This window comes from Anabrus simplex, chromosome 1 (genome assembly GCF_040414725.1).
Source record: "Anabrus simplex isolate iqAnaSimp1 chromosome 1, ASM4041472v1, whole genome shotgun sequence".
In the NCBI taxonomy this organism is placed as follows: domain Eukaryota; kingdom Metazoa; phylum Arthropoda; class Insecta; order Orthoptera; family Tettigoniidae; genus Anabrus; species Anabrus simplex.
The window spans coordinates 1,610,453,800-1,610,468,220 of record NC_090265.1 but is presented as its reverse complement, the minus strand read 5'-3'; the positions used below and the strand labels follow the sequence as shown (position 1 = coordinate 1,610,468,220).

Sequence of the window (14,421 nt, the reverse complement as noted above, 5' to 3'; positions counted from 1 at the left end):
AAAATGCGCGTGTTCATTGTCAAGTGTTATGTGAAGCATGATTTGTGGAAACCCTGTACATAATTGTTTGCACAAGAGTTTCAGACTGGAATTGTTTTGGCAAAACCTCCAGCAATGTCTGCAATGCAAAACTTAGTGACAAAATAGTACAAAACGTGCTCTGTAGCGAATAAAAACCGTAACTATTTGAAAAAAGTTTGAACACTAGAAAACATTGCTCAAGTAAAAGAAAGCCTGGAATGAAGTCCGACGAAGTTTGTTTATCTGTGCAAGTGGGAATTAAGGGATCATCGTGTCAAAACATTATCAAAAGGGACCTGCATCTGTATCCTTACAAATTTACTGTTGTGCATGCATTTAAAGCATCCAGATGAACTTTCACACATTGAGTTCTGCTGGTGGTTTCTAAGTGAAATGGAGTCAGGACTTTTGGATCATCAGTTTTTCATTTCTTCAGATGAGACCATTTCCAGCATCTTCTGTGATGTTCATTAACGAGGGTCAATCCCATTGTAAGTTAAGTCTTCATTTTCCCGTACTGAACTGCATGTCAGTCCAGTTGTAAATATTTTCTGGGCCAGTGTTTTTTGCCCACCCGGTTTAAGGTACAAAAGTGCATTTTATTTAGGCAAGGATATGAGAGAAAATCACATGCTACGTCAGTAGTCATATGCTTGTCTCAAAGATTAAGCCATGCATGTCTCAGTGCAAGCCAAATTAAGGTGAAACCGCGAATGGCTCATTAAATCAGTTATGGTTCCTTAGATCATACCACTTTACTTGGATAACTGTGGTAATTCTAGAGCTAATACATGCAAACAGAGTCCCGACCAGAAGTGGAAGGGACGCTTTTATTAGATCAAAATCAATCGGTCGGCTCGTCCAGTCCGTTTGCCTTGGTGACTCTGAATAACTTTGGGCTGATCGCACGGTCCTTGTACCGGCGACGCATCTTTCAAATGTCTGCTTTATCAACTGTCGATGGTAGGTTCTGCGCCTACCATGGTTGTAACGGGTAACGGGGAATCAGGGTTCGATTCCGGAGAGGGAGCCTGAGAAACGGCTACCACATCCAAGGAAGGCAGCAGGCGCGCAAATTACCCACTCCTGGCACGGGGAGGTAGTGACGAAAAATAACGATACGGGACTCGTCCAAGGCCCCGTAATCGGAATGAGTATACTTTAAATCCTTTAACGAGTATCCATTGGAGGGCAAGTCTGGTGCCAGCAGCCGCGGTAATTCCAGCTCCAATAGCGTATATTAAAGTTGTTGCGGTTAAAAAGCTCGTAGTTGGATTTGTGTCCCACGCTGTCGGTTCATCGCTCGTCGGTGTCTAACTGGCATGGTTCGTGGGACGTCCTGCCGGTGGTGGCGAGTCGAAAGCGCGCGGCCGCTGTGGTTATCCGCGTGCGGTTCCTGCGCGCCGTAGGCGGACCCCGATGAAATCCTACCGCGGTGCTCTTCATTGAGTGTCGAGGTGGGCCGGCACGTTTACTTTGAACAAATTAGAGTGCTTAAAGCAGGCCGGCTGCGCCTGAATACTGTGTGCATGGAATAATGGAATAGGACCTCGGTTCTATTTTGTTGGTTTGCGGAACCCGAGGTAATGATTAATAGGGACAGGCGGGGGCATTCGTGTTCTTATAATATACAGTGAGTTTCTCTCATCGGTTGGCTGGCAGGCATGCCCAGCTTATCTGCCTCTCATTGACTCATCACTCCCTGCTCTGTGGCGTAGCAACAAGGAGAGCACTTTGCTCATGACATGAGATAACAAATAAAATTAAGAAAATAAGAATTAAGAATTAAGGTCCAACTCCTTGGTTGAATGGTCAACGTTCAGGCCTTTGGTTCAGAGGGCCTCAGGTTCAATTCCCGGCTGGGTCAGAAATTTGAATGTGCAATTAATTCTTCTGGCTCGGGGATTGGTTGTTTATGTTTGTCCCAAAAACTCTCCTATTCACATTCAGACAACACATCGCACTACCATCCACCACAGAAACACGCAATAGTGATTACATCCCTCCAGATAGGGTTGGCGTCGGGAAGGGCATCTGGCCGTAAAACAGGTCGCATCCGGGACCCCACAAACTATGGGAAAAGTGGTAGGATAAGAATAAGAAGTAATTAAGAGTTAAAAAAAAAAGCTCGTACCTTATGACAGGAGATCTCGGAAATGTTCTCCTCCTGCATCAACACATTTCTGGCATCATCTTAGGAAACTCAGATTCACATGCATAAGTTCATCCCCTGTAATTGAAGCTATTTCTCTCCGGATATGTTCTTTCAGTTCGTCCAACGTGTGAGGGTTTCTTGCATACACTTTGTTTTTTAAGCTCCCCATAAATAAAAGTCTCAAACAATTAAGTCTGGGAACCGTGATGGTCATAAGTCCACACTAATAACACAGTTTTCAAAAATTTCCTCAGTTAAGTTGCATGTGCCATTAGCTGTATGCGCGGTGGCAAAGTCTTGCTGAAAATATCCATTTCGACAGTCAGTGTCAGTCAGTTCATCAGAAAATGGTTTGAGTATATTATCCCTATTACTTTGTGCATTAATTGTGCCCTGAAAAAAGATAGGTCCTATAATTCTTATCATGATTACATGGATGCAATTCGTGTACTACAGTTACCTTGTATGCTTTCAATTTTAAAATTTTCATAGCCCACCTTGCTGAGCACTTTGAAACCCCAGCTTCTTGTCCAAGTTATCTTAGGTATTTTGTAGGCGTATGTTCTAATATTTCTGTGATTTCATTTACTTTTTCCTCGTTAAGTACACGTTTTTAACACTTCACTTCTTATCGAGTAAAGAACCAGTTCCTTTCAATTTGTTTATGAGTTTCGGCATGATCTCTTCATGTGAAGGACGTACCCCTGGAAATTGTGTTGCAAATTGCGTAACGACTTCCCTGTTTTCACATAATTATCGTACATAAATACCCTTTCCTCTACTGTGTACACATGTGGAGACATTATGATAATTATACCGCGAAGTAACAGTTCACAACTCAAGAACTGTTGGAGTGACAGATCAACGCTTAATACACTTTCTAAACACGGACCTGAACTGTGAAGTGCATCATTCTTGTGCTGTCGCTACACTGTGTAACGGGAAGTGATGAGTCAACAGGAGACAGATAAGCTGCACGCGTCTACCTGCCAAACAATGAGAGAAACACATTCTACTATGTGAGTACAAGTATATTTTACCTCCTTGCATAACAGAATTGCTCATTTCTTAAAAATTCTTCTTATTCATCTTCTGAAATTTTGACAAAGTCTACAACTCAGAACAACAGGGATTCATCAGTAATAGTAATTAATTCATATTTTGCATTCAGGAACTGATGAATTATATGAAAGAAAAGATCTAGTTCATTATGTGTTAGAGAGAATAAAGCATCCTATAAGCGTTCATTCAGTCTGGTCATTCAAATACCATTGCATAAGATGTGGAAAGTGCCAAAGTAACATTTAAAATGTCTCATGGCTTAATCAAAAATATATGCTACAACTCTTATTCCTTATTCTGTTAACAGCGGCAGGTGGATTTCTACTTATGTCATCTTTCTCCCTTGCTCTCAACACCTATTTCCGTGAGAAGAGGGGCCATGCTGCAGGTTTGTCGTCAGCACTATCAGGTCTTGGTCCTGTTTTGATGCCTCAGATCATCACTTTCCTTCTTAAAAATTATAATATCCAGGGAACAACTCTCATCCTGGGTGGATTTGCATTGCATTCTCTGGTGGCAGCTTTGCTTTTACAGCCTATCAAGTGGCACATGAAGAAGGTGCGCGAGGAATCAGAGGAAAGTGAAGTGAAGCCTCCTGTATTTATAGAGGAAGGTGAGACTGGAATATAGTAACTGCAGATGTTACATTACAGTATTTTATTTTATATAGCAGATATGCCTTACTTAGTGTTTTTATCACAAAATGTCCAAAGCACTTATGTCCTTACTTAATGCTTGAGTATTTTTGACAATATGATCACACCTTGCAACTTAAACAACTTCTAAGGGACAGAGAATGTTTTTTTAAAGTATGGAGGAGTCTCTTAAAATACAAGATATCTGACAAACCTAATGATTGCCTAGAGTTTGGTATTGAGTTTGTAATTCAGGGTTTGTTTGTTTGAGTTTTCATACTTAAGTCAGTGTTGTCAAACATAGTTGGGAGGTTTTCCTGAACAATATGAACTTTTTGAAACCTTCCTGAAATTTCAAATTTAGAATGTGAAGTCACATACTGAAAATGACAAATAATATACAACACACAATATACAATTATAAATTAAAGTACTATGATGTACCTTACTGATCTCTGGCAGCCATTGAGTGGTATATGAAATACTTAACACATTTCTGAGTACCATATTATGAATACAGTTCCCTTTTTATCATCGATTATCTTGCCTTTACCACTCTTGTAACTGACAATCAAAATAGAAACTAAATTATGTTAAATATCCTTTTAATGGACAATTAAATGTAGGGTGTGTGAAATATTGTCTAATTTGTTTACTGGCTGTAATTGGGAGTCAGGTATTCATCAGGAAAATTAGATACTGGCAACTTTTTTTTTTTTTTTTAAATATAGAATTTGCTTTACGTCGCATTAACACAGATAGATCTTATGGTGATGATGGGATACGCAAATTCTATGAGTGGGAAGAAAGTGGACATGGTTTAAGTAAGGTAGATCCCAAGCATTTGCCTGGTGTGAAAATGGGAAAACCATGGAAACCATCTTCAGGACCACTGACAGTGAGGTTCGAACCCACTAGCTCTTGGATGCAAACACACATCTGCGCACCCATAACCGAATGGCCAACTCGCCCAGTACTTGCCACCCTGATTGAAGTTCTAATATCTCAGTTTCTAGCATTTGATCTTTTCATTTTACATACATCTACTTAACTACTTAAACGTTTTCTTCATTAGTTGTACTTCATTACCGTGATATCATCCAGCTCCATGGCTAACTGACTAGCATGCTGGCCTTTTTTCCAAAGGGTCCTGGGTTCAATTACCAGCAATGTTGGGAATTTTAACTTTCATTGGTTAATTCCTCTGGCTCGAAGATTGGGTGTGTGCTGTCTTCAACATTTAGAATTCATCCTAGATAGGGCGCCATCCTCATAGATGCACAGATCACTGAGGGACGTCAACTCAAAAGACCTGCACCAGGCCTCTCTGGAGGTCATATGCTATTATTATTTATTTATTTTTGATTTGTTATGCCCAACTAAGGAGTGCATGTCAACTTATTTCGCACAACATTTCTTCTTATCTTCCCAAAATCTCTTCATCCTTTCGCTGTACTTCTTTTTGTGTTCTTCCGTCCATCCTGTAGTTTGTCTTTTAGGTTGATCAGTAAATTTGTGTTTGTTTATGAGATTTCTGAATTTCTTTCTGTCTTGCAAGATTTCTTCATTTATACCAATTTCCTGAAGATCTTTGTTTATTTCTGTAATTCTGTGAATTTTTAGTTATACTGAGAGATTTACTATTTTCTTTGTTAGCCTTTTGTTATCCATCCCGATCAGGTGACCATAGAATTTTAATCTTTTTTCTAATGGTGTCTGTGATTTTTTCTGTTACTTGATAGATTTCTTGTGATTTCCTTTTCATCCAAATATCATTTTTGCATTTAGGTCCTAGAATTTTCCTGAGAATTTTCCTCTTTTGTTTTTGATGTTTTTTATTTGTGATCTGCCACCAATTGTCAGAGTTTATGATGCATAAAGGGCTTCTTGTTTAACAACTGTGTTGTAGTGTTGTAATTTTGTGTTTTGGGATATAGATTTTTTGTTGTATCTGATCCAGACAATTTTGAATGCTTTTCGTAAATTTGTAATTCTTTCTTTGTTTGCTTTATGATTTATCCCGTTTGGTTGCATCATTTCTCCTAGGTATTTGAATTTATCTACTTGGGATATTTTCCCATATCTAGTGATTAGAGGATGGTTGTTAAATCCTGATTTTGTACCTTCCATATACTTTGTCTTTTCATATGAAATTTGCACATCTTTTCTTGGCGCTATTTCATGAATTTTTTCTGCGGACTGGAGTGCTTCTTGTTTGTTCTTGGAGAGGTTTGCCAAGTCATCTGCAAAGGTGTGGCAATCAAGGTGAATTTTGTTTTTGAGAAGTCTACCAATATTGATCCCTTTAGTTTCATTTTTCCATTCCCGAACCATTTTTTCCAGAACTAGATTGAATAGTAGTGGTGATAATCCATCGTCTTATCTGACCTCTGTTGTAATTTCAAATGGGTCTGAAATTTCTTCTAAATATTTAACTTTCGTTGTTGTGCCTGTTAGACTTTGCTTGATCAATTCCCTTGTTTTTCTGTTGACTTGAAATTCCTCAAGTATGTTGAATAGAGTCCATCGGTCTATTGAGTCATAAGGTTTTTTAAAGTCAACAAAGGAAATTATTGTTTGTTTTGCTTTACAAATTTGTAAAATAGCTTTTAGGTTTAAGATTTGTTCTGGGCATGATCTTCCTTTTCAAAACCCTGCCTGATATTCTCCAATGAGGTGGTCAGTTTGATTTTCTCATCTATTCAATAGGACTTTAGAGAAAATTTTGTAGACGATTGCCAGTAAAAAAAATCCCTCTGTAATTGTTTATCAGTCACTCAATCAGTCACTACTGATCTGCATTTAGGGCACTCGCCCAGGTGGAAGATTCCCTATCTGTTGTTTTCCTAGCCTTTTCTTAAATGATTGCAAAGAAATTGGAAATTTATTGAACATCTCCCTTGGTAAGTTATTCCAATCTCTAACTCCCCATCCTATAAACGAATATTTACCCCAATTTGTCCTCTTGAATTCCAGCTTTATCTTCATATTGTGATCTTTCCTACTTGTAAAGACACCACTCCACTAATATCATTCGACACCATCTCTTCACTAACAGCTCGGAACATACCACTTAGTCAAGCAGCTTGACTCCTTTCTCCCAAGTCTTCCCAGCCCAAACTATATCTGATTAATCCCCTTTCTTGTGGAGTGGGTGAATTAGTGCACATTTCAAGTCTTCTGGAATTTTCTCAGTATTCCAAATGTTCTGTATGATTTCTTGAATTGCATAAAACCATTTCCTCACTACCTGTTTTCAACATTTCAGAAATTATCCCATCTTCTCCTGGTGCTGTATTATCTTTCAATTTTTGAATTATTTGCTTGCTTTCTTCTAAAGTGGGAGGTTCTGAGTCTGGAGTTGGTGTAGGTTTCTCAATGGTTAATTGGTTTTGTGGACATTCAATCAATCAAATCAATCAATACTGAACTGCATTTAGGGCAGTCGCCCAGGTGGCAGATTCCCTATCTGTTGTTTTCCTAGCCTTTTCCTAAATTATTTCAAAGAAATTGGAAATTTATTCAACATCCCCTTGGTAAGTTATTCCAATACCTAACTCCCCTTCCTATAAATGAATATTTGCCCCAATTTGTCCTCTTGAATTCCAACTTTATCTTCATATTGTGATCTTTCCTACTTTTATAAACGCCATTCAAATTTATTCGTCTACTAATGTCATTCCACGCCATCTCTCTGCTGACAGCTCGGAACATACCACTTAATCGAGCAGCTCTTCTTCTTTCTCTCAGTTCTTCCCAACCCAAACATTGCAACATTTTTGTAACGCTACTCTTTTGTCGGAAATCACCCAGAACAAATCGAGCTGCTTTTATTTGGATTTTTTCCAGTTCTTGAATCAGGTAATCCTAGTAAGGGACCCATACACTGGAACCATACTCTAGTTGGGGTCTTACCAGAGACTTATATGCCCTCTCCTTTACATCCTTACTACAACCTCTAAATACCCTCATAACCATGTGCAGAGATCTGTACCCTTTATTTACAATCCCATTTATGTGATTACCCCAATGAAGATCTTTCCTTATATTAACACCTAGATACTTACAATGATCCCCAAAAGGAACTTTCACCCCATCAACACAGTAATTAAAACTGAGAGGACTTTTCCTATTTGTGAAACTCACAACCTGAATTTTAACCCCGTTTATCAACATACCATTGCCTGCTGTCCATCTCACAATATTTTCGAGGTCAAGTTGCAGTTGCTCACAATCTTGTAACTTATTTATCACTCTATAGAGAATAACATCATCCTCAAAAAGCTTTACCTCCGATTCCACTCCTTTACTCATATCATTTATATATATAAGAAAACATAAAGGTCCGATAATACTGCCTTGAGGAATTCCCCTCTTAATTATTACAGGGTCAGATAAAGCTTCACCTACTCTATTCTCTGAGATCTATTTTCTAGAAATATAGCAACCCATTCAGTCACTCTTTTGTCTAGTCCAATTGCACTCATTTTTGCCAGTAGTCTCCCATGATCCACCCTATCAAATGCTTTAGACAGGTCAATCACGATACAGTCCATTTGACCTCCAGAATCCAAGATATCTGCTATATCTTGCTGGAATCCTACAAGTTGAGCTTCAGTGGAATAACCTTTCCTAAAACCGATTTGCCTTCTATCGAACCAGTTATTAATTTCACAATCATGTCTAATATAATCAGAAAGAATGCCTTCCCAAAGCTTACATACAATGCATGTCAAACTTACTGGCCTGTAATTTTCAGCTTTATGTCTATCACCCTTTCCTTTATACACAGGGGCTACTATAGCAACTCTCCATTTATCTGGTATAGCTCCTCCGACCAAACAATAATCAAATAAGTATTTCAGATACGGTACTATATCCCGACCCATTGTCTTTAGTATATCCCCAGAAATCTAATCAATTCCAGCCGCTTTTCTAGTTTTCAACTTTTGTATCTTATTGTAAATGTCATTGTTATCATATGTAAATTTTATTACTTCTTTGGCCTTAGTCTCCTCCTCTATCTCGACATCATCCTTGTAACCAACAATCTTTACATACTGCTGACTGAATACTTCTGCCTTTTGAAGATCCTCACATACACACTCCCCTTGTTCATTAATTATTCCTGGAATGTCCTTCTTGGAACCTGTTTCTGCCTTAAAATACCTATACATACCCTTCCATTTTTCACTAAAATTTGTATGACTGCCAATTATGCTTGCCATCATGTTATCCTTAGCTGCCTTCTTTGCTAGATTCAATTTTCTAGTAAGTTCCTTCAATTTCTCCTTACTTCCACAGCCATTTCTAACTCTATTTCTTTCCAGTCTGCACCTCCTTCTTAGTCTCTTTATTTCTCTATTATAATAAGGTGGGTCTTTACCATTCCTTAACACCCTTAAAGGTACAAACCTGTTTTCACATTCCTCAACAATTTCTTTAAACCCATCCCAGAGTCTGTTTACATTTTTATTTACCGTTTTCCACCGATCATAGTTACTTTTTAGAAACTGTCTCATGCCTGCTTTATCAGCCATATGGTACTGCCTAACAGTCCTACTTTTAAGACCTTCCTTTCTATCACATTTATTTTGAACTACGACAAAAACAGCTTCATGATCACTAATACCATCTATTACTTCAGTTTCCCTATAGAGCTCATCTGGTTTTATCAGCACGACATCCAGGATATTTTTTCCCTCGCAGTTTAATAGACTTTTAAAGTAGTCTGCAAGAAGTTTACAGTTTTCTTTGTTATTTGTTCCTAATGATCTGTCTGGACGTTTGAAGCAAAGACTGGGCACTTGGTAATTTTGTAGCTCTTCTTTAAAATTCTTGTAGTAGCTTCTAGAGTTGTTTTTCAGGAAGTCTTGGTCTATTTCCTTCAGATGGGTTTGGTCTTGTTTTCGTTCTTCTGCTCTTATAGTTTTGGATGTTTCCTTCTGTACTTTAAGGAATTCTTTCCATTTGATTTCAGATTTATGAGAGTTGTATATTTGCCATATTCTAATTCTTAGTTTTATTGCTTCGTCACATGTGCCATTCCACCATCTGTGTTTCCATTTTCCAGGTGGTGTGCCAATTTTCTGGGATGCCTTGCATACTATATATTTCAGATTATTCCAGTCTGAGGCGGACATTTGATGGTGAATTTGTAAGGAAAATATCAGAATTTAATTTGAAAAATTCTGGGCCAATTTTTGGCGTTTTCAATGTTCTAATTTTAGACCTGTTAGACTGAAACTTCTCTGTGGTGTAGGGGTAGCGTGTCTGCCTCTCGCCCGGAGGGCCCGGGTTCGATTCCCGGCCAGGTCAGGGATTTTTCTCTCGACCTGAGGCCTGGTTCGAGGTCCACTCAGCCTAGGTGATTAGAATTGAGGAGCTATCTGATGGTGAGATGGCGGCTCCGGTCTCAGAAGCCCAGTTCTTGAATCGGGTAATCCTGGTGAGGGTCCCATACACTGGAGCCATACTCTAGTCGGGGTCTTACCAGAGACGTATATGCCCTCTCCTTTACATCGTTACTACAACCCCTAAACACCCTCATAAGCATGGCAGAGATCTGTACCCTTTATTTACAATCCCATTTATGTGATTACCCCAATGTAGATCTTTCCTTATAATAGCACCTAGATACTTACAATGATCCCCAAAAGGAACTTTCACCCCATCAACACAGTAATTAAAACTGAGAGGACTTTTCCTATTTGTGAAACTCACAACCTGACTTTTAACCCCGCTTATCATCATGCTATTGCCTACTGTCCATCTCACAACATTATTGAGGTCATTTTGCAGTTGCTCACAATCTTGTAACTTATTTATTACTCTGTATATAATAACATCATCTGCAAACAGCCTTATCTCTTATTACACTTCTTTACACATATCATTGATATGTACAAGAAAACATAAAGTTCCAATAATACTGCCTTGAGGAATTCCCCTCCTAATTTTTACAGGGACAGATAAAGCTTCACCAACTCATGTCAACATCATGTGGAGCTACAAGAATCATTGGATGATAAAGCTTTTGAGGTCTACAAATGTAAAGTTGTAGCAACTGTTGAACTGCCATAGATTACATAGATGACTTTAAAAAAAATTATAACAGAAGACAGGTGTTAGACTGTTCTTGTACTCAGGCCCAATTTGGTGCTAGCATTGAGAAGCACATTCCACTGGCCTTCAAATGCATAAAGTAGATTAACATTGCTACTGCTTTATTGGAAGATACAACACAGTTGCCATGATTTTTGAAATGATCCATGTATTGGCAATAAGATTAACTGTTTTGCACTGAGCTACTTGGCCGTGTTGTTAGGGTCGCGTAGCTGTGAACTTGCATTTGAGAGATTGTGGATTCGAATCCCATCATCTGCAGCCCTGAAAATGGTTTTCCATGGTTTCCCATTCTCACACCAGGCAAATGCTGGGAGCTATACATTTATTATGGCCACAGCTGCTACCTTCCCAATCCTATCCCTCTTCCATCCTTGTACCGATAAAATACTTTGATGTGTTAGTGCAACGTTAAACCACTAGCAAAATTGTAATTAATTTTATTTTTATGATGTTTAGGAATCAGATGTTATGAACACCAAATACCCTATTATTGTCTGTATGTAATGGAATTATAAAATAGGTAAAACATGATGAGAGGAATTTAAATTATTTCACAAGGGCTGTTTTTTTATTAAGGTTCGTTTGCCAATATCTTTTGCAATACCATGTGGCTGTAGATTTTCACATGCACACTGGCTTCTAGCATTTCTTGATCACTTCAGATGCCATTTTCAGCCATGTGTACAGTGTATGTGCTTCAGACTTTGTCATGGAAGTGTTAGTGCTGATCAAGCAGCTTGCTGCATGTGAAATCACATTAGTTAAATGGTTCTTGACAACAAGAAATATTGCAGTAGCAGAGGTTCCTCACCATTCTGTGAAGTTTAATGCTCTAGTGCTGTGAGTGAAGGCAAGGTTCATAAGTGAGTTCAGTTATTCAAATGATAGTTGGGAGATTATGCATGACGAACTGTGTTCTGGTTGGCCAACTGTAATCACTAATGATATTGTGCAAGGCGTAGTCACCAAAATTAATGAAGACTGATGATTCACAACTTCCATACTGGCATTGCATTTCTCACAAATGTCAAGGTCTGCTCTGTGCAAAATTGTATCAGAAAACTTGGACTTCAGGAAGCTGTGCCATCAATGGGTTCTGAAAATGCTGGCTGAAAAATACAAAATGAAAAGATGTGCCAATGCGTTAACTTTTTTGACCTGGTACCATGAGGAATGGGCTGATTTATGAATAACCACATCATCACCTGGTGACATAATGGGATGTCTCACAAGACACCTGAAACCAAGCAATAACTGATAGGGTGGCAACATCTGGTATCTCCAATAAAAGTGAAGTTCTGTCATTCTCAACCTGCTAGAATATGGCATGTGTTTTGGAACAAGCAAGATGTTTTGCTTGTAGACTTCATGCCACAAGAAGCAACAATCAACACAGCCTTGTATCGTCTTATACTGAAAAAACTTAGGTACACAATCCAAAATAAATGTAGTAGTCTGCTGTCTACCAAAGTACTCCTCTTTTGCGGCAATGAGATGCCCCATTCTACTCTTCAAATGCAAGCGTACATCCAGTCTTTTGGCTGGCAGCAGTTCAAGCCCCTCTCCCTCACCCCCATCTATGGTCTCAAGCTTGCACATAGTGACTACCACCACTTTCCGCATCTGAAAAAGGTCCCTCAGCAGCAAGCATTTTCATACCGACTGAGTGAAAATGGCAATTCAAAAAAGGTTTTTCTCACAGATGGCAGACTTCTATGATGAGCTTTATTCGATGATGAGCTTGTCCCACACTACAACAATGTTTGCATAAGAACGAAAATTATGTAGAAAATTAGCTGAAGGTGTGTAGAATGAACTAAAAAAAGATACTGCTAAAAGATGAAACCAGAAGAACTTCTCTAAAATCTTGTGCAAAGAATGGACATTTGAAGCAACATATGTAAAACTATTAGGGCAGCATATCCTTACAGATTTACACTGGTTATCTTCATTCTATATTATGACCAGTGTTGAGAAAAAATTGAGTAAAAGTAATAGAATTACTTGTAATGATTATATTCTAAGTAATTTTTACTTCTAATTGTTAGGCACATTTTACAAAATTTAATATTTATTTGTAAAAACCCCATGGCACTACAGCCCTTGAAGGGCTTTGGCCTATCAAGTGACTGCTGCTCAGCCCAAAGGCCTGCAGAATGTGAGGTGTCGTGTGGTTAGCACGAAGAATCCTCTCGGCCGTTATTCTTGGCTTTCTAGACTGGGGCCGCTATCTCACCACCAGATAGCTCCTCAATTCTAATCACGTAGACTGAGTGGACCTCAAACCAACCGTCAGGTCCAGGTAAAAAAAACCTGACCTGGCCAGGAATTGAACCTGGGGCCTCCAGGTAAGAGGCAGGCACACTACCCCTGCACCACGGGGCTGGCATTTACTTGTAATACTTCATGAAATAAAATCTTAATTGTTAGTTTGTAGTAATAATTAAATTATAGTACTGAAATTAATTTACACCACACAGAAGGAGAAACAGGGGAGGGAAAATAAATTATGATGAAGATTTTTTTATGCCTAGAAGGCAGTGACTTGGAAAGACAAGATTAACTTTGGATACTGATATTTTATATAATTTTTAGAAATATTTGGCTTGGTTTACTTCCCTCTTTGTTTTAGTTGGGTTTTTATAGTGTTTTGATGGTGTATTGTGTAGCTTATCAGTGTTTTACAGACTTACAGGAAGGATTTTTATTTATATTTGTGAGTACCGTATGCATGTTTATGTTTAACTATTGCTGCCATGGCCGTGCATAATATTCGTACAGGTTACATTTTGATACACAATTGATTTCGACTTTTAAAATTTACTTCTTAATATTTATTTGATAAGCACTGGCATGTTCAATTAAAGGCCTATTTAATATCCTTTAGTCACGATGAATGAAAATCTGACCACTCAAGTGTCCGTTTCCTTTAACCAAGTCCAGCGAGGTCCCATGTCCGTATTACCTATAATATGGTCAATGCTTTAATACCATTCTATGTCTGTTAGATTTCATTTTCTATGGTGATATGTGCAAATTACCCAGTTGGTAATAGTTAATATACTATATATACGGCTATATTAAATGCCATGCCATTATTAATTCCATTCTTGTGATTAAGGGTGCTATAACATCCTGAAATGGAACCCTTGGACCAATCACCTAACACGGTGACTCAGATTATCACTGATGAAGTTGCTAACACCACAGCCTGTCCACATTGTGGTAAACTCTATAAAGGGAAGCTAGGAGTGAGCATCCACATAAGCCGATCACATCCACAAGAACATAGAACTGCACTGTTAGCTAAGCAGCTCGAATGAAAATCAACAAGAAGTGGTCGTGCACCCCTTTCAAATGATAGTGATATCTTGTTTCCAGGTAATATCAACAAAAATATTAACATGCCAGACATAATGA

General features: G+C 38.5%; 1 protein-coding gene across 3 annotated transcripts in view; it reads left to right on the top strand.

Annotated features, from left to right (window-relative positions):
* LOC136858589 (uncharacterized) overlaps positions 1 to 14,421 on the top strand; it is a 332,089-nt gene that overhangs the window by 277,921 nt on the left and 39,747 nt on the right. For all 3 annotated transcript variants that reach the window (XM_068225628.1, XM_067138262.2, XM_067138263.2), the window contains exon 5: positions 3,546 to 3,851. In XM_068225628.1, the coding sequence (XP_068081729.1) occupies positions 3,546 to 3,851 (306 nt within the window). The remainder of the gene's footprint in view (positions 1 to 3,545; positions 3,852 to 14,421) is intronic.